We start from the raw sequence: 21,304 nt of genomic DNA, 5'->3' as shown, positions 1-21,304 counted from the left end.
GCCGTCAAAAATGCAACACATGCACCCAGAACCAGTCTACAGCAAACCCATTAATACCACAATGTAATACACTTAAATAACACAAGACTAAATTTTATTGGCAAGTAGGACCAAGGATAGATCAAGCCTGCCTAAGCCTGCCCACATTGCAGCATGATTTCACTAAGTCGTACAATCCAAGAGGAGTGTACTATTGAAATACCATGGGGCAATAGATGGTTCTCTCAAAATACCTCCAATAACCTTAGTGCAACTCATTCTATGGCAGGGTGTGTGGCACTACGGGAAGATCATTTATGTCCACACAACTAAGAGAACTTCTAAGGTTGTTCATGAGTAGCAACGTGATTATTTTTCCACGCAGAGGGAACAGTAGAGACAAGGAAGTGCTTTGGATAGCGATGGCAACAAGTAAATAATATAATCTGTAAAACACAACAAACTGACATCCCCATTATCATCATTATCTTGATACATCTTAGAAACTAACCCTATTGTGAACAGGGCTAGCTCTTGAGATGTAACAAGCATATATAAGATTAAAACAACTTGATGACATTTTTACCCATGCATCAGTCAGGCCAAGCTGTCCTCTCTCCCCCAAAAGGACACTTTCTCACACTCCTCGCTACCCAAGGATGAAAAGAACTCAGAATGGTAAAACGTAGACCTTCACCCTCTTGCCCTTATTATGGAACACTGATGAAATAATTCTTCAACAAAGGCTATCACCCCATTACACAGTTTACACTGCCAAATCACTGAGGTCTTAAAGAAAGTCACTATTTGTGGTTCCCCATGGTTCAGATGCATGGCCTGTATCCACCAGGAGCTTGGCATTCAGTACTGTGGGCCCAATTTTATGTAACTCCCTTCCAGCTGAGTTAAGACAGGCTCTCTTCCTGCTGGTGGTTACTGAGACTTTTAAAACCTACGTTCTGATTTTATAGTCTTGACTGGAGTGAGGGGGGGAGGGTTGCACCGAGATACTCATACACTGCTTATGACAGCATTATAATTAAGTGGTATATAAATTGTCAAGAACAAATTATTATTATTATTATTATTATTATTATTATTATTATTATTATTTCATTTACGGGTCGCTTCCCATGAAGCATCCTGAGGTGATTTACAATACAATAAAAACACACAGAGCAACTGCATATATAAGAACAGCCAAAACATTTGCATATATCAAAACAATTTTAAAACTATATATATCCAAAAGCTATTTAAAAGGACACCACCACAACATAGATGAAAATCAACTGGATTAAAATTCCCCACTTGGATCACTGAATTCAATGTTTCCTACCTCCTTGTGGACTTCTGCCATAAAGTTACAGGTACACTCAACAGAATAGGCAGCCTCTGCAGCTTGTTTATAGATGCTGTAGTTTTCTGAATTCATTTGTTCCAAATAAGCTATGACAGAGTCATGAATACTTGGATATTCCAAGGAGAAAGGCATGTCCACGGAAAGGTCAAATAAAGCCGCTAGTAAACTCTCTGGTAAAACATGGTCAGCCTTAAGAAAGGGAGGACAGAACAGACTGAGAGTCTATTTGAAAATAAGTACAAAAATTAGGTATTATTTTTATTATGTTATTTATTTGTAAATAATTTTTAACACAAACAATTCCCTCAAAAAAAAAATGAACATTTATCTGCAAGTGTGCTAAGCTAATGTTTTCATTCAAAGCGATGTGTCTGGTCATGAGGTGGTACCTATAGAATTTGAGCTAAATAACAATGCCGAAAAGTGATCGACTGGCCAAGGCAAAATCCTATATGAGCTTACAGTTGCAATCTCCAAATTAGATAAGGCTGTGTATTTTGAGTTCAAAATGCACTGCACAGGGAACAACCCCTAAAACCATACAGAAACTGCACAAAATTTGGCAGCCCATCTCTTAATGACAGAAGTTCACCAATATAACACATGGCACTATCAGTGAGCTTCTGAGAAGAATTTAAGGCTTTTCAAATTCTGGGCCTAACATGCATTACTGCACCTCCTTTATTACTTCTCTTCAGGTCATTAATCTGGGGGTATCAGATTCTACACATTCTGGTGTAGCAGGAACTGTTAAGCGATGGTATCCTAAGTACTGAACTTCCCCTCTAAAAAGGGGAGAGTGAACACACAATAGTTCTGAACAAGACCTTTCTTACTTCAAAAAAATTATCGCAGAACCCCCGGTATACATGTTGTAGCATTGCCTTCCAGATGTTCTAGACTACAGTTCCCATGTTCCCTGAGGATCAACAGTAATCGCAGTCCACCAGATCTGAGGGCACCACATTGGCTAGCTACTCCACCCACAAGCTACCTATTTTAGAAAGTACAGTGGTACCTCTAGTTATGAACTTAATTCATTCCGAAGATCCGTTCTTAACCTGAAACTGTTCTTCACTAGAGGCGTGCTTTCGCTAATGGGGCCTTTTCTGCGTTCTCATCCTCGGACAAAGTTCTCAACTTGAGGTGACTCTTCCAGGTTAGTGGAGTTTGTAACCTGAAGCGTTTGTAACCTGAGGCATTTGTAATTCGAGGTACCACTGTAGTGGCTATGACAGCTAAAGCTTCTGAACCAGCAAATAGCTGTTTAGGGTGGGACATACAGCACCTGAATTTACAGCAGCTGGATCCACACAATGTTCAGCCAGCATCTTTGTTGTGCTTTTGCAGCTACAGCTATGCATTTATTGACCCTTACCATTATCAAGAAGCAACAAAATTAAAAGAGAAGGCCCGCCCCATTCAGAATGGGTGTAAATAGAACTAAGGCCTGCTTCACATGATATTTTAAGTACGTAAAAATTCTCTCTGTACAGGACACATACTGTGTGCATCAGCCCTAAAGCACATCTGGATTAACTGGGATGTAGGCTGAACTACGTTATTTTCTTTAACCACCAGATGGCAGACAGCACATCTAATCCACATTTTAAGATTTACTGTTCCTTTATAATACTCCAACACCAAATACTTTAAGACACAGCGGGGTGCTAATGTTTTATTCCAGCTTCATGCATGCATAATCTGCATGAACAGCACAGTCTTTTGATAGTTAACCAATGTAATAAGGATTTTTCCCCCAAAAAACTGAACTCTTCAGAGTCACCTCTCTGTACTGAATAAAATCACCAAGCATCTGCTGATCCCATGTAAAAAAAACAACACATAAAACAATAGTATCAGCTAATTATTGGCCTAAATGCTTTCAGGAACTAGGGAGAACATATTATTTTGGTTATCGCTAATGAAATTTTACCTATTGATATGATCAGACTTAAACCACCTGCTTCCAGGAATGCATTTTAACCTTTTATTATTAACCTTGTCTACAAGGAAATATTTATGGAGCACATTTTCCACTTTTTTCAAATACAGGCAAACACACACGCACATACAAATTATCAGATGTCTGGTACTGACAGCAGCAGACTGGACACCTGTCATTAGGGAATAAAGCAAGACTTAAAGTTCAAATTAGATGCTTTCATTTTTTGCCCCAAGTGAAGTTATAGCGCATATCACTCAAAAGAATAACTATACCACATTCCGCACTGATTTTACTGATTTTCTTAATATGTATTGTGTATTTGTAATAGATCTTTATTTAATCTGAAGGATCATATAAATCTTGAAAAGTACTTTCTACTCAAGTAAGCTTTTTTTTTTAAGTAGTCTTTCAAGTAGTGAAGAGTCTCACCTTTTCCACAGGTATAAGTGACTGCAGTAGTCGAATGGTGAAAAGTGAAACACTAACATATGCCATTCTGTGGTGGATGATCACAAGCTCAGGCTGCTCTGAACTTGCATTATTTTTGTGGTAAGACATGGTTTCACCCAGGGTATCTAGGACTCCAAGCAGTTTTTCCTTCTTCAGATTAAAAGGAAGTTCATTAAGTTCAATATTTATGAACAGTATATGACAGCGATATACTCAGTCATTACAGGAGATACTCTTAGAACAAGATAAACGACATCCAGTGAATTTCACACATCTTTTTAAAGACTTTTCCAGCTTGTCCTCATGCTGTAAGATGGTTCCCTACATCTCATTAGAAACACGATATAAAGTTATTTTAGTCTCAACTGTTACAATTCATTGGAGAAGTCTGTTGCACATAGGGATGTGGTTCCTCACTGGGAGGAAAAATGGGAGGAATTCTGTGTCTCCTGTCCCCCAAGGACTTCTCCCTCCCCCCCAAAAAAAAAAAATAATCTGTTTCTGCTGCCTTCAGTTTTCCACAAAATTTCCATTTTTTTCTTGCATGGTTTCAAAATGTTCTGAAATTTTGTTTCTCTGCTGCCTCCATATAACTTTTTCTGGAAAAGTAAGAACTGCTATAGCAGGGCTCCCTCAGGGGTGGCACCCCCGCTGTGAAAATTCCTTCTTTCCATAAAAGTCCAGCAAGCCCATATGTTATCTGCTTCTCAAAAACAAGTTTATATGTTTGATTCAATCAGAGCATTCTTACACAGATTAATTGATGAATTTCTGCTTTAAGAATGTTCAGCTATTTTGGACTTCTAAGGATTTGTCAAATTATTATATTACTAGCCAAAATTGGGCGGGGGGTATAGTTTCTTAAAAAATATATGCATATGCGGCCCATTCTAAATTCTAGACATAAAATGGACTAGAAACCGATATAAAGGAAATGGAGGTTTCTAAGCCATGTCTACAAAGGGAGACTCACAAATCCAAGACAGAAATCCAAGACACATCAGAGATACTCACAAGTTCCAGCCCAAAGAGACTGTTGTCTTCCCAAACATCTTCAGACACGGCATCAGAAATAAGCAGCAGGTCCTCGACCAGGCACTCCAGAACGTGCATGGTCACTTTCTTACTACCTGAGAATTTGCACAGGTAACAGTAAGGTATCAAAGAAGGATATTATAGTACGGAATTTCTATTAATTAATTTGGTTATTGAGATCCACTACAATCTGGGTTAAGACTCGGTTTCAGAACTGAATTAGCCATGAAAACCCTGATGGATAGCCTATATAATGCAAGAGACAGGAGAGCGTCACCCTGTTACTTCTGCTTGCTCTCTCCACAGGTTTTGATACTATTGACCATGGTGTCCTCCTGAAACAACTCAGTGTGATGAGCATTAGCTTCTGAGCTTTAGGGCTATGTTCAGCACTGGACTGAAAGAGTAGCACTCCTCAGCCTTCTGGCACTTGTAGTCAATGCTATATCATTGTTAAAACATCTGCACTTGGTTGCCCATCTACTGAGCCAGGTTCAAGGTACTTATATTAATCTACAAAGCTCTGAACAACTTAGGTCTAAGGTACCTTAAGCACTACCTAAACCCTTATATCCCAGCTTGATCATTGTGACCATCCACTAGATGTTGGTTGTCCCCCAAGCTGGGAAAGGTCATTTGACATCAGCCCAAAATACAGCATTTAGTGTCATCGACCCAGTCTTATGGAATACTCTGCCAATAGAGATACAGCAGGCACCTCCTGTTTCAACCTTTTGTTCCCTGCTGAAAACTTTTCCTGCTACTTGCTTAGCAAACTCACTTAGTGACCTTGGTGAAGTCACTCGCTCTTGTCTGGCATTTATTTGGTTATAGTGAAAAGATCACTCAACTAGATGGAGTTGCTCAAAGCTATAAAATGAGTGTAAAGCAGAGGTGAGGTCGGAAGCAAACACAGAAATTGATTTCAAAAGAAGTTTGTTTTCATAATGGCTGCTGGACACATTAATAAAATTTAAGTTGCTCGGATTCCTAGCAAGAGCCCACAGAATGCACAGAGATTCACAGCAGGTAAATATGTTCAAAAGCCTTCTGCCGAGTATCCTCGTTTCATGCATACAAATTATTTTGAGTTTCATTAGCGGCATATATATATCTTAACATTTTGAATGAATAGAAGCTTCAGCTATAGAACACCTGGCCTGTTATAAGCCCAGAATTCCTTTTTCAAAAAGAATTACCCGTTCTTAGAAGAGGAACAGCATATTCCAAAATGGCTACACAGAACTGAGGAAGGCTAAGCTGTTGGAACTGTAACTCTAAAGTATCCTCATTCTCCAGTTCTGGCAGGTCAATATGGCCCATATCCAAAGGTGAGTGAACTCTTGAATTCGCATTAGCATGAGAACTGCTTCCACTGCAAAAAGCAAACAAACAACCTTATTGATACACAATACAAATTATCCTACTATTTGCAAGTAGCAAAAAGCAAACTGCATAGGAAATGTTGCATGTCAAATGCTGTAACTGGAGGACCACTTTTGGATGTCTGGTGGCACTTTCTTCTACCTTCTCAATCCACACCTCAAACCCAACATACCAGTGGTGTAGTCTTCTCAATGCACCACTGTGATGCACGACATAGGCAGACTGTTCCTTTTACTCAGCTTCTCCAACTTTTGGTGAAAAACCTTGCCCACGTTGCTTCTATAATCACTGCATAAATTGGGTGGAAATTACCAGAAAACTAGGCCAAGCTATCACAATACTGCAGCCTTCAGACAGAAGAGGTTGAATACAATAAGTCAAAGGTACAATCACAAGGCTATGTCCCTTTACCTTTTTTTAACAAGATGGCACTGCATCTCTTTGCTGGTTTACAGAGCCTGGTGTGTATTACTTTTTTGGAACAGGAGTACAGTGAACATTTATTCTTCATATTTAAAAAGAAACACCGCAATTCCAAATACTACATTTTGCCTACTGTCTGCCAAGGTAATTTGGGACATTCAGAGTTGCGTTGCTTCTTGACTAAGGGTAGTGATTAACGAGCCAGTCATCAAGTCTCTGAAAAGAGACACGTTTTCTTTTACCTGCTTATTAGCTCTGCAGTTATTTTCGTTCTTGATGAAGACCTGCTTCACATAGGAGCACTGAGCACCCTCCAGGTGACTTAGCAGCTATCAGTTACAAGACTCCAGCTGCTCTGGGAAGCCCATGCCAGTTGGCATTCATTCATTCACAATAACAGTAAGCAAAAAGAAATGAACTGAATTATGTGGTTCATTCAGCATGCATGACCCTCAACCTATTATTGCGTTAACTCTGCATGTATGTGGATCTTAACATGTGGTTTTCTCAATCAGTTCTAAGAAGACGGCTCTATATCTGCACTCCTTTGCCTATGCACTGCTGTCACATACAGGAAGTCATGGTCAATACTTACAGTGCTGTCCGACATTTGTAATGATTTCTAGACAGGAATAATAGATTTTAAAGTTTCAAGCTGGGTTCTATAACGCATGAGGATAGTAACACACATTTAAAGTACAGAAGCTCCAATCTTTAATTTGAAACAAAGGCTACTGACTGAAATAGGATAACAAGTATATGGTATACAACAAAAATGTTACTGGCCAACCTTGAAGATACTGCATCCCAGTCTTGACCATCACCTCTGGGACGCTGACCTGTACGTCCTATCACGGAAGGTCGAGGACTACTACTTCCAGGGGATGCATTCTGAGAATGAACGGATCTTCTAGCATCATGGCCATAAGACACTGAGGAATTCTGGGAAATGGTACCTTATATGACATTAATGACAATCAGGCTTTTGTGTGCAGCAAGCACGTAACAAATAAGATGGACAACACTTCAAGAAATTTACAATGTTTTCTATCCAGTAGCATACAATTGAATATAAGCCAGGATTTAGGTCAACATTCAGAATGCACTTCAGACCAACACTGGAAAGACTGCTATTTTTGCTACTAAAAATTTATCTAGAATAATTCTTATTTTGGTAGGTTTCCTTCCACTATATATTTTTTTAAGCAATGGAAATGTTTTTTAAAAAAACTTGTAAAAAGACTTGCTTTAATGAATTATGCTGTGAACTTTGATCAAATATTTGTTTTCAGATGCATTCCTTCTATATTCAAGCTTACTTAGTGAACCTAAAAACTTGTAAGGCAGAGACAGGAGGCACAATCATGTGATAGCTTGAGCTGTGGATCTGCCAATTTACACATCAACAGCTATATTAACATCCTATGTGAGGCAAGCAGAACCAAACTAATTATCTTTGCACTATTTGCCTCAACAACTCTCTATTCTCTGTTGCATCTTTGTGCCAGTGCAACAGTGTATCAACACTAGTTGGATACACTATCTCTTGGGAGTCTGAATCTCTTACCAACTTCCTGTCAGTAAATACTTTGATTCCCAGAAAACACACTGTTGTTTCAAGCAAAACTCAGGTAAATATGAAAAATATCTAAGGAGGAACAGGCTTCCTAGCTGCAGGAAGCATAAATAATATCGGAGAGGGGTTATGGTTTTGTTTGTTATTACATTTTGTATTTTTGTATTTTTATACTGTAACCACCCTGTGATCCTCAGATGAAGGGAGGAATATAAATTTAATAAATAATAATAAAATATGCAAGGCAAGTCTAAATCCTGACCACCTGTGTTTTCTCTTCCTTATGTTCACCCCACCTGGTATTAGCAATGTGGACTGAATAGCAGTCTCCAGCAAACAGATAAATGAAGCATGTTATAGATTGGTATAGTTGGATACCAGTAAACATTCATCTACATATATTGTTTGGGACAGCGTAAGATAATGGAATCATCTGATACCTCAACTTGTTTATTGCCATGTTTTTTGACCACCACCACATCTGATTTATTGTTACAATGATATAAGTCAGAAATGTATTGCACTATGTCTCTCAATACTTGGAAGATAAAAACATGAAAACAATAACACACACACAAAAGAAGTGTGCAACATTGTGGTAGAAGAAACCTGAGTAGCATCTAATGGTAACTTAACTGCTTTATGAGATGTATCCGTATGATACATTTGGAGGAAGTATGGGGTTAAAAATGCAAACAAACAAACAAGAATGCAATTATATATACAATTTTTACTATAACTATAAATTATTTAATGGATAGAGGGGGAGAGAGAAACAAAGTATTTGGCCAATGTCTAATCAAGAGTCAATTTATCCTGATTTAGCTATATCTTTTTGTTGCCTATCCTTTTCGGACCAAGTAGGGATTTTTAGTCCAGTCTGAATCTGTGCTGAACTGTGCTGAAGTTGGCATTCTTTTAATATGTGTTTTTATTGTTGATTTGTTTATTATTCAATTGTTTCAGGAAACTTTATGGGAAGCAATTCATCAATGAAATGAAAGAGAGAGGGTGGGGGGGGGAAAGATACAAACCAGTTTCACTTGAGACAAAACTTGGATCTCTATGGAAGTTCAGTCTGTTTCTTAAGAAGGTACATAATTGCTGCAGACATAAGACAGCTTGTAAGGCTAAACGGTGTTGTCCATCTCTTCCAAAAGCCAGTGTTGTTAGCGACAGAAGACTCTGAGGTAAACGAAGGTCACCCATTATTAGAACTTAGGCCTAAACATATATGCAAGCAAGCAAACCAAAAATCGCTAACACTTCTAAATGAAATATTTTAGTTAAAAGCATTTCTAACCTGAACAATCTTTGGTCTCTGAAGAAATATCTCAGCAGGAAAGTCTTGCATGATGACATCTTGTAGAAGCTCACAGGTATTCCAAATTAAACTGTGCTTTTTGCTTCTCAGTGAGCTGTAAAGTACATTTGAACTTTTACTGCGAACTTGCTTTGCAAAGCTATAGTAATCAACTCTTTATACTCCATCAGTGGCATATTTTTTTATCTGATTTGATTATATTCCACCCTATCACCAAGGCTCAAGGAAACTTATTTTTTAAAACAACACACACACACGCTGGGTGGGTGGGCAGGGAGGAGACGAGGCAAACAGGTAGTGCTTTAATTAATAATTCCGTGCATTGCTCCAGAACAAAAGAAAACTGCCGCAGTTCTTATACAACTTGCACTTTAAAGAAGAAACGTAGCAACTTTTATTCCCTTTCACAGAACACAACAAAGCTACAATTAATTTCACATACCTTTCACTTGATGAAAGAACATGTCTATCTGTTGTGGTCAGGGATAACCATGGAAATGTAGAAAATTTCAAGGATTTCACGCCGTGTTTCACTGAGGATGGAAGAAAGGCTATTTTTACTGTGTGCCATATACTGAAACACAGAGCAAACAGGTTTCATTCAGTGTTTCCATTGTAGAAACTGATAAGCACTCCTATAGCGGATGACTCTTATCTCGTTTCCCCATCCCAATATACCTTTTTCATTGTTTGAAACCTACAATGCCCAACACTAATTTTCAAAGGCTTAAATGGTAAGAAATATGAGCTAGAGTTTTGTTTGTTTTGCTTTGCCCTAGAGCCATTTTCTAAATGTAAACCAGAGGGGGGGGGAGCTAAGGATGCAATCTAAAAGATTATTAACAGAAGCCTATCCGAAAAGACAAACTGGTACATTTTTGACAAACCATTTTGATCCAAGGTTATATTTTTGAAAAAAAAGAAGACTGTAGCTGTTCGTTCCACCTGCCAATTAGGGCTGGTATCCAAGCACTTCCTTTTGATTGCATAAAATTCCAACACTGGTATAAAACTTACTTCTAAGTTGTTAATAAGTTCAATAGTTCAAGATCCCCTCCTCCTGGATTAACTCTTTCTCGGGTGTTAGTTTTTCTGCCTCCCCCCGCCCCATGCCATCTATCTTTTCTTATACACCTGATTCTCAATCCGTTGCCCAGGGGAATAGCTAGCTGCTCTGGCACCTGAAGTAGCAGGGATGGGGCGAGCTGCCCACGGGGGCAGCGCAGAGATCCGCCCATGGGGGCGGCGTGGCGAGCTGCCCACGGAGTCCGCCTGGCAGGCGCAAGCTGCACTCTGCCATTTTGGGCAGCGCAGGGCTCAGAGCCACTGCATCACTCCCAAAAGAGACGTGTGGTTCGGGCGCGCTGCAGGCCAGGCCCCGCAGTAAGTGCCCCCACCCCGCGGTGTGCCATTTTGTCACCCCCTCAGGGAAGACACCTGGGTCAGACCGCACCCCCCACACTCCCCTTTCTACGCCCCTGCCACTGCCTAGTCTGTACCTTTCTTTCACTTACATTGGCTCTGGGATCCTCTCCCTTAAGCTCCCCTACATTAAGGATCTTTTCCCTATCTTCATCCTGCTGCATAGGCAAGGCTAGGCCTATCTTTCCTCACCATGTGAGGTTTTAATCATAGCCAGACTGACAATTTGCCAAGGAATCAGGTTCCTTCCTTTTATCAATTGTCAACTGGCAACAGCTATGCTATTAGTATGGACAGGAGAAATCCTTGCACCCAAATTTCCTTATTTTCTCTTCCAATCTACTTTTCTTGTGTGTTTTGTCTTTTAGGTTGGAAGCCAAAGACAGAACTTTTTTTTTAATGGCTCTGTAAGGTGCTCTGGGAGCCTGCTGGAAAAAAACATTAAAAGTCTCAAAAAATAAATACATATTTTCCCCTTCCTTCACCTAACTGAAAACTTTGTTCCCCCATTTGCTCTGAATGTTCATGAACATTCCATGATATATCAGCTCATCTAACTGGTTTCCAAGGCTTCCACCACCATAACCACAATACAGGTGGGTTTATCTATTTAAAAAACACCAGTAAAACAAAAAAGGAAGAATCTTTTAAAAAAGTTGAAACTTCATTCCTTCTCAATGGTGTTCAACCACACTAACAAATCTAGAAAACTGACCAACACATGTTTACTTCATTTTTATAAAGTTACCTACCAGATAGCTGTTTTGGTGGTATTCCCATCTCTTGCAAATTATTTCCCCCTTGATCAAAGTATCCAGCATTAGCTTCTTCTGACAATACTTAAAAATATAAAACCATAGTAAGTAGCAGCATTAACTGTATTAAATAGCTTTATTTTTTTTAACTCTATGAATCATATACAGTTATTTTTCCTTTTTAAAAGTATATCTGTTTTCTTCCAGTATTTTCATTTTTGAAGATTTATACTTTCAAATTGCCAATTCTCTCTCTGAAAATCACTGAAGTCACAAACACAGATACCATTAACAAAGGCTTAGCATCTGGGCTAAATAACTTGATATTTTCAATACAAGGCCCACACTTTGCAAAATAAAAATAAAAATGCTGTGTATAAAGGTGTAACTTACCTATATTAGTCACTGCTGGCAAGGGCGTTTGATAAGACACTTCCTGATAATCAGCAGAGATTTCTGAAGGCAACACAAATAGCCCATCCAAAATCCCATCAATCACAGCCTGTAGGTTTGGATCCACATTTGGACGAAGTTGAGTGAAAAACTCCACTGCCCCAATCCCAACCAATTGTTCCACAGCAGACGGGTGCTAAAATTAGAAAGATGATATGAAGTTAAAAAAACGAAATGGCAAATTCTCCAAGCTTTTATTTATTCAAATGTGGCTTGCAGGAAAAAGCCCATCCAAGGCAGCATACAAAAGATAATTAGTTTCATATGCTTCTAACTCCTGGACCCAGGATGGATTCAAAATTCTGGAATGGCCAGGCTAGCTTGCTGGTGAGGTGATGGCCTAGGTACGGGTTGTTAAGCTAACAAAGCAAATGGTTCCATGTTAGAGAGCAAATGGGTGGGCGCCACACCCTTAAATCGCTGGTAGGTAGAAAGACAAAGGCCAGAGTTGAGAGTTGAGTTGTGTATGTGAGCTAGAAGGTAGAAGCAAGTGTATAGGCTGGGCAGCTGAAAGACAGAGCCACGCTTGATTTCTGTTGGAATCCAAGGCTATAGCTATGGGAGAAGCAAGAACCTCTTGGAGTGTATATATGTGTAAATAAATCATATATAATAATAATAATATTTTTTTATTTATACCCCGCCCTCCCCAGCCAAGGCCGGGCTCAGAGCGGCTTACAAGCAATAATAAAAATAAGATGAATGATTACAAACTTAAAAACAAAAATAAAATGCAACATTAAAATAATGGAACATTAAAATATTAAAATGTAGCCTCATCGCAGGAGGAGAAGGAAAAGAAAAAAGAAAAGAGAGAGGGAGGGAGGGAATCAAATTGGCTCCAAGTCAAAGGCCAGGCGGAACAACTCTGTCTTACAGGCCCTGCGGAAAGAAATCAGATCCTGCAGGGCCCTGGTCTCATGAGGCAGAGCGTTCCACCAGGCCGGAGCCAGAGTTGAAAAGGCCCTGGCTCTGGTCGAAGCCAATCTAACTTCCTTAGGGCCCGGGACCACTAGGGTGTTGTTATTTATGGACCTTGAGGCTCTCCGTGGGGCATACCAGGAGAAGCGGTCCCATAGGTACGAGGGTCCTAGGCCGTGAAGGGCTTTAAAGGTCAAAAGCAGCACCTTAAATCTGACCCTGTACTCCACCGGGAGCCAGTGCAGCTTGAAAAGCACTGGGTGAATATGCTCCCATGGCAGAGACCCCGTGAGGAGCCTTGCTGCAGCATTCTGCACCCGCTGGAGTTTCTGGGACAGCTTCAAGGGCAGCCCCGCATAGAGCGAATTACAGTAGTCAAGCCTGGAGATGACCGTCGCATGAATCACTGTGGCCAAGTCAGGGCGGGAAAGGTAAGGGACCAACTGCTTGATGCGGCGAAGGTGGAAAAATATCATAAAGACACCACAGTCTCTGCTGTTCCTCATTCCAAAGGAAACACAAACACTGGGTAAGGGCCTTTAACCCCTGGAATCTTGCATTGCTCAGAGATTGGGGTGGTGTGCAAAAATCATTTAGCTTCATATGCATAGCAGAGGATCTCAGAAGGAGCTATATTTAGAAGATAACCATGTACTGAGCATCTCATTCAAGTCACCTTTCAAAAGAAATACATCATGGCATATCATTTTGCTTTCCAATGTTCTTTTAATGCCAAAGCAGCATTACATTAAGTGGGGTAACATGTAAGTACTTTTCAGCATGGATATGGACTGTAGATGGTTTGCCGTTTTCAGGAACATGTAACAAAACAGATAACTGTACCTTCACCAGGTTGCTCACTAAATTCAGAACCTCTTCTTTCATTGGTACTACAGGAAAGTTGAACCACTCCAGAAGACTGAGAAACAGGAGTTTTTCTTGAACCAAGTCATCATATGTAACCAAGTTGTGATCCAATTTACACAAAATATTTCTAAGAGCACGTTCTCTAATTTCAGCCAGCTGATGACCTGTTCATAAAAATGAAATGAAAATGGAAGAAGTTTCAGAAGTTCAGCTGATACTTTAAATCAGATGCACTGGTTATTCCCAGTAAGTTCAGTTCAGAAACCAGCTTCCCAAGTCTTTACTCCCAATACGTGTTAAGAAGGTGGTGGACTCTCCTCTCCTTCATGGGAGGTTTTAAAGCAGAGGTTAGATGGTCATTTGTCAGGGATTCTTTAGTTGTGGTTCCTGCAGTGCATGGGGCAAGACCCTTGGGATTACTTCCAACTCTACAATTCTATGATTCTAAGACTTTAAACCTTTAAACAAATAAATCAAGAGAGGCAAAAACATTTGGTAATGGTACTACACGGAAAATTTCAGTTGATCCTCTACTCCAGACCACAAGACATACATATCTGCTCTTCATTTCCATACCTCTGTCACTCACATACTGTTTCCCCCTTCCCACCCCCCCACCCCATAAACCATTTTTTATCTTTCTTCATGAGCAACAGCAACTTGATTTGACCTTAAAAGCTGCCACTCAGAAACTAATCTTTTAACAAAACAAAAAAATAAAAACAATAGGTTTACATATGCCTAACTCTGCATCAAACTGGAATATATAAGCATCATGGATCTAATTCAGAAAACTTTTAGATGGTAAAACTATAGGTGAAGACCAGCAGCATAGTGTCAGTTGTAGGCCACTGGGGTGGGCGCACTCTGGGCGGCGGGCATCAGCCTAGCCCTCTCTGCTGAAGTGACCCCACCTCCACCAAAGCAAAGCAGGGCATGCTGAACCACCTGCACAGCCATGCAGAGAGGAGCCCAGCTGGCCAATGCAGCCATTGGTGGGCAGAGAGGAGCATCAGGCCACACTGGGGGTGCCTGGTTTGCCCCAGCCCTCCTGGCACTCCCCACACTATGACCCTCGTGAAGACTTTGATTATAAAACTAAACACACTTCCTACAGTGCCCTATTTACTTCAATGGTAAAAATGCCTAACGAGACGTAGGATCGAGCTGGGTATTCCCTAATCAGAGTCGCTGGGATGGGATAAAAATAATAAAATTGTTGTTGCTGCTGTTAGGTTTGTTTTCAAACATAACTCAATAAGCACAGTTATGTAATGATCTGTTGCTCACTGCATCACGCTGTGCAAACTCCTGTACACAATTTGATTTAACTCAAGTCATCGCATGGGGATGAGGCAAGGAGAGAAAGCTAGTGAGCATTCATTTAAATGAACAGCACAGAAAATACGCTCATCAAATTTACAGATGACACCAAACTGGGAGGGGTAGCCACAGAAGACAGAAATGGGATTCAAGAAGACCTTAACAGATTGGAGAACTGAGCCAAAACTAACAAAAGGATTTTCAATAGGGACAAATGTCAGGCTCTGCACTTAGGCAGGAAGAACCAGCTGCACAAATATAAAGATGAGGGACACCTGGCTTGCCAGCAGCACATGTGAAAAGGATCTAAGGGTCTTGGTAGACCATAAGCTTCACATGAGTTAGCAGTGTGATGCAGCAGCAAGAAAACCCCTAATGCTATTATAAGCTACATCAGCAGATGTATAGTATCCCAATCAAGTAGTACCACTGTATTCTACTTTGGACAGACCACACACAGGGAGAACTGCATAGCATAGCTGGGCACTGCAAGGGGGCTCAACAACTTTGGAGAGGGTTTCGACCCCACTGGAGAACTGTGTCCAGTTCTGGGCACTACAATTTAAGGAGGATATTGAACAGCTGGAACGTGTGCAGAGGAGGACAAGCGAGAGGATCAAGGGTCGCTTGAAGGAGATGGGTATGTTTAGCTTGGAAAAGTGGAGATGCGATAGCTATCTTCAAGTATCTAAAAGGCTGTCACAAGAAGTTTGGAGCAAGCTTGTTTTCTCCTGCTCCGCAGGGTAGGACCAGAAGCAACGGATTCAAGTCACCAGAAAGTGGAACAGCCTCCCCACAAGGGGTTGTGGACTCTTCTTCCTTGGGAGGTTTTAAAGCAGAGTTTGGATGGCCACTTGCCAGGGATGCTTTAGTTGAGATTCCTGCACTGCAGGGGGTTGGACTAGATGATCCTTGGAGTCCCCTCCAAATCTACAGTTCTGATATTCGCTCCTTAGAGAGTGAATTCCGTGTGTGTATGTATGTATGTATATATAGAGAGAGATTCACTCTCTAAGGAGCGCGCGCAGGAAGGCAGACTCGGACTGCAAGCCCTGCGCGCATTAAGCACGGAAAACAGCAGCTGCGCCCTGGAGGAAAGTTTCCCTCTGCCGCTTATCCCGGAGCCCCTGGAAGCAGCGGCTGCGGCGGCGGCTCCACGGCGCTTGTCTCCGCTAGCCAGAAAGGGAAGGGGGCTTCCACCACTTACGGAGCTTCCGGACGAAGGGCGACAAGGACAGCTCCGTCGGAGGAGACGACGCGGCGGCGGCGGCGGAACGCGCTGCCATCGCCGCCGCCGCCTTCCCTGGGCGGCCCCACATTCAACCACCGCGCCGCAAGCGAGCGCGAACTTGCGAGAGGCGGGGTTGGGGAACGGAGCGGCGGCGGGCCATCTCGCGAGAGCAAGCGACGAGAACGGTTGCCCGAAAGGGGCCCCTGGGAGCTGTAGTCCGTTCTCCGTCTCCCGTTCCCTCAACGGCGTGCGGGGGTGGCGGAAGTGGAGATTTCTTTCGTCGGCCAGGTTTGCGTTCTCGCGAGCCTTGAGCCGAGGCTTCCGGTTGGTGAGGGTTTGCCGTTGCCTGGGAAACAAGCCGCTCAGTCTGCTCGCTCGTTTGCTCGCCCGCTGCCGTTGCTTGAGCGGCGGCTGTGTCCGAGTCCCGCCTCTTCTCCCGCGCGTAGCTCCGGGGCGGAGAGGAAGCTGCGCTTAGCTTCCAGAGGCTGCTGCTGCCTTCCCGTCCCCTGAAAGCGCGACTCCATGTGTGTTTATTTAGACACCAGTCCTGCTGAGTCCAGTGGGACTTCGGCGCAAAAGTCACGAAGTGTAGACATATTAAAAGGAAAGAGTCGATTCACTGCTCTTACTAAGGCCACGCTCCTAACTCCGCTTACTTGGGAGTTGTGAATTCACTTTTTAATCAGTCAATCTGACAAACCAATAATAATAAATAAATAAGAATGTGCTGTGCACCCCACGATCGAGACCATTCCATTGTAACTATCCAACCTCCCAAAATTTCAACACCTCTTGTGATGGTTTAACCCTTTTCCGTTCTAACAGTGCAAATTCAATAAACACATTCCATATCTGCTCAAAATCATTTCTCTTGCATATTCCCCGTCTTACTTTAATGGCACATGTTAATTTATCGTTAATAGCTTTATCCCGCATATTTTTATACCATTCTTCCGTTTTATATTCTGCTTGCCCTCTTCTACTTCCTAGCTATCATAATTCGTGCAGCTGTCAATAAATTTGAGAGCAAGTCCTTCACAGCCTGCAAACCTTCCACCCCATTGCAAATTGATACTAATGCTACCTCCTATAAATTCACTTCTGAGTAGGCACAGTTAGGACTGTGCTGTGTGTTTAGATTGCACATGCAGCCTCCGCAAATGGCTCTGCATTTTACACTGCTGTCTACTTGCTACCATTTTGCCCTGCACTATATAGTCAGCTGTCTGGGGTAACTCAACTCTCTCTGGTCCGTTTGGTGTGTGTGGCTTGCTCAAAAAGCTGACTGACTGCATGTAGTCATGTCATTGAACCAAATATTCCATGTGCAAATGGGTAGCTTAGTTGGTCAGAGCACGGTGCTGATAACACAAAGGTTGCAGCTGCATATTCCTGCACTGCAGGGGGTTGGACTAGATGATCCTCAGGGTCCCTCCCAACTCTATGATTCTGTTCTGTTTTACAGCCCAAAGTTTCAAGTTACAGACAAATATACAACCACAATCCACTGACCTGTGGAAAAGCCACTTCTCGCAGGGAATGGAAAAGCTACAGGAAGCAGCAATTAATAGATGATATATTCTTCACTGTTATTATTTATTTAATTAATTTTTCATACTCTCCTCAATCCAAGGATAACAGTGCAGTTTACAATATAAAAAACACAAAAATATGTAACATAGTAACAAACAGAAACATTACCCCACCACACACAGAGATAGAAAACACTGCAGATTGAAACATCTGGTTCTTGCTGGAAGCAGCTGTTCCTGATTCATAGGAAAGAGGTTACTGAACTGGAACAACATTGTGGTCTGGTATGATATCACGTGGCCAGAAACAAGTTAGCAAATGCTAAGGCTGTTGTAATGATCTTCTGTATGATAGTTACCCCAATGTCCAAGACTTCTGTGCTGTTTTGAATAATAATAATAAAAGGTTTATTTGGCTATGTTAGAAGAAGGAAGAACAAGTAGTAAGTCTCTTGTGTGGAGAAGATTGAGAAATGCTTTTGGGTGACAGAGAGAAAGTGAAATTGTTCAACACCTACTTTGCCTCTGTCTTCACCCAAAGGGAAAGCAGTGCCCTACCTGATGATAACAGAATAAAATATGCAAGGAGGGAACTGCAGCTCAAGATAGGAAAAGTGATGGTAAGGAAACACCTAGCTACCTTAAATGAATTTATATTTCCAGGGCCTGACAAGCTGCACTCAAGGGTACTAAAGGAGCTTGCAGGTATAACATGAGAGCCTCTGTCTATAATCTTTGAGAATACAGTGGTACCTCTGGATGCGAATGCAATGCGTATATGCACATGCGCAGGTCACGATTCACCATTTCTGCGCATGCGCGTGACATAATTTTGAGCGTCTGCGCATATGTGAGCGGCAAAACCCGGAAGTAATGCCTTCCGTTACTTCCAGGTCACTGCAGAGTGCAACCCGAAAATGTTCAACCCGAAGCTACTTTAACCCGAGGCATGACTGTACTTGGAGAACAGGTGAGGTCCCAGCAGACTGCAGCTGGACAAATGTCCCAATCTTCATAAGGGGGGGGGGGAGAAAACCCAGGTAACTACTGATCAGTAAGCCTGACATAAATCTATTCCAGGGCTCTTTATAGACCACAAGCTTAACATGAGTCGACAGTGTGATGCAGCAGCAATGAAAAAAGCAAATGCTGTTCTAGGCTGCATCAACAAAAGCAGGGAAGTAATAGACCCATTGTATTCTGCCTTGGTCAGACCACTTGTCTAGTTCTGGACACCAAAATTTAAGGATACTGACATGCTGGAATAAGTGCAGAGGAGGGCTCCTAAGACGATAAAGGGTGTGGAAACCAAGCCTTCTAACATGGTTTAAGGAGCTGGGTATGCTTCGCCTGGAAAAGAGAAGACAGAGGAGATATGATAGCCATATCTAAAATGCTGTCACATAGAGGATGGAGCAAGCTTGTTTTCTCCTGCTCTGGAGGCTAGGACCCAACCAAATGGATTCAAGTTACAAGAAAGGAGTTCCCACCTGAACACCAGGAAGAACTTTATGACAGTAAGAGCTGTTTGACAATGGAACAGACTGCCACGACAGGTGGTGGACTCTCCTGGGAGGTTTTTAAGCAAAGGTTGGATGGTCATCTTGCCTGGATGCTTTAGCTGAGATTCCTGCATTGCAGGGTGTTGTACTAAATGACCCTCGGGATCCCTCCCAACTTTACATTTCTATGCTTCGAAGATGTATTTATTTTTTAAGTTTATTGTATTTGGTGACCTCAGATTCTGGGCCACCTTTCTTCTAAATAGCACCCTTGGTATTTCCACAGAAGATGTATAAATAGTTTTTTACGCCTTTCATTATTATATAGGATAAATAGTAGAAGAGAGGCATTTGTAATGACAGTGAGGATTCTGACCAATATAGGTTTCAACTCGCATTCCAGCCACTGTTAAAGTAGGCTTCTTTAGCCTTATGTATGAAAATGCCCTAATAGACTGTTTGAGAAAGTTGTTCAGAATATCAGGAGCAGACATTTCCTTTTAGAAGGAACTAAGAAGCACCATTAAATAAAGCAAAAGAAAAGAATATCCAAACTATCTCATAGCATTGTAATAAGGATCAAATTGTAATAAAGGTAATTGTTCCTCTCATTTCTCTCCCCACCCCCTTGCACGGGTATGCTTCTTCACTTCTTTTCCCTTGTTTCTGACTATCTTCATTTTGATGAGCTTGTTGTGTGCTATGCCCTTTCAGAGTGAGGCTGCAAACCTACACCAACTTACCTTGGAGTTAGGACCCACTGTACTCAGTGACGTGCTATTAGAGTAGACATGCCTAGAATTGTGCAATGAATGCAGTGCTTTTTTCGGGGGGCACAGGGGTACACATACCCCTAAACATTTTGTGAATCTACATTTGGCCTCATTGAGGGGCAGCATTTCAATATGAGTAGGAAAATGAGAGTACCCCTAAAATATTTTTTCAGGGGGGAAAAGCACTGTATTTGCAATCTTCAACAATCATCTCTCCCTTGAGTCCTTGTTTTCTATAAATAATAGCCAGGGTCCAATATGGTTTTTGGTATGTTTATTGAACAGTAGCACTCCCTTTATGCTGCATGGCAAACTACTTTTGAATACAAAGTGGATTTCAAAAGTGTGTATGGTGTGCAAAGGGTGTAAAAATTAAAATATCTGGGCTGACCTGGTTTGCATGTAGCAATAAGTCAAACCACTGCTTACCTCAAATGAACAAACACGCAGGTTCCTGGAGAGAAGACTCTGGCCATTTTGGTCCTTCTCCAGTCTTGCTGCTGTGAGCTAAGCCATGGTTTGACTTAGTGTTGCCTCCGATTCCAGGCTTGTAGTTTACCTTGTTCCAGACAAGCACTGAGCTGTAGCCAAGTTTGTTCTGTGGCTCACCACCACTTTTGGTTTGCCTGGGGCAGATAAACCACAACCCCCAGATTTAGACATAATGCCGAGTCAAATCATGGCTTAGCTCACAACAGTGTGACAGCAGCAGTGTCGGGAGAAACAAAACAGCTACAATCTGTCCAGGGGTCCACACATTTGCTCATTAGTGCTAAACCATGGGTTGGCTTAGCGTTATGAACTGGGCCACTGTCTGGATCATGGACAATTAAATACAAGTTTTAGAAAACACAGTTCAGTTTCTGGATAAAAGAATACAAAGGAATAGTAGTGATGTTATGATGAAATCAGTTCAGTGTTACTGTAATAGAAAGGCGTCCCCTGTTCCTGTGCCAACTAGGGTTTCAGTCTTTACTTTCAAAACTATTATAGTAGTTGAATATGGGAAAGTACACCACATCCATGCAAAGAGAGTGGAAA

At 41.6% G+C, this 21,304-nt stretch overlaps 1 protein-coding gene and 1 long non-coding RNA gene across 4 annotated transcripts in view; one reads left to right on the top strand and one right to left on the bottom strand.

Moving 5' to 3' along the window:
• The window catches only part of RTTN (rotatin), a 96,614-nt gene extending 79,843 nt beyond the window's left edge, over positions 1-16,771 (bottom strand). For all 3 annotated transcript variants that reach the window (XM_079982843.1, XM_079982844.1, XM_079982845.1), the window contains exons 1-12: positions 16,433-16,771; positions 13,879-14,066; positions 12,055-12,250; positions 11,659-11,745; positions 9,927-10,017; positions 9,464-9,578; positions 9,195-9,345; positions 7,375-7,540; positions 5,975-6,150; positions 4,755-4,870; positions 3,720-3,890; positions 1,319-1,531 (exon numbers count right to left, since the gene is read on the bottom strand). In XM_079982843.1, coding sequence (XP_079838969.1) covers positions 1,319-1,531; positions 3,720-3,890; positions 4,755-4,870; positions 5,975-6,150; positions 7,375-7,540; positions 9,195-9,345; positions 9,464-9,578; positions 9,927-10,017; positions 11,659-11,745; positions 12,055-12,250; positions 13,879-14,066; positions 16,433-16,544 — 1,782 coding nt within the window. In that variant the 5' untranslated portion in view covers positions 16,545-16,771. The remainder of the gene's footprint in view (positions 1-1,318; positions 1,532-3,719; positions 3,891-4,754; positions 4,871-5,974; positions 6,151-7,374; positions 7,541-9,194; positions 9,346-9,463; positions 9,579-9,926; positions 10,018-11,658; positions 11,746-12,054; positions 12,251-13,878; positions 14,067-16,432) is intronic.
• Positions 1-21,304, top strand: part of LOC307219674 — a 586,866-nt gene that overhangs the window by 554,118 nt on the left and 11,444 nt on the right. The gene's annotated exons all lie outside the window — the stretch shown is intronic.

Source organism: Podarcis cretensis, assembly GCF_951804945.1.
Source record: "Podarcis cretensis genome assembly, chromosome: 7".
NCBI lineage: Eukaryota > Metazoa > Chordata > Lepidosauria > Squamata > Lacertidae > Podarcis > Podarcis cretensis.
Note: the sequence above shows the minus strand (reverse complement) of the source record. Positions and strands in the feature narration are given on the sequence as shown.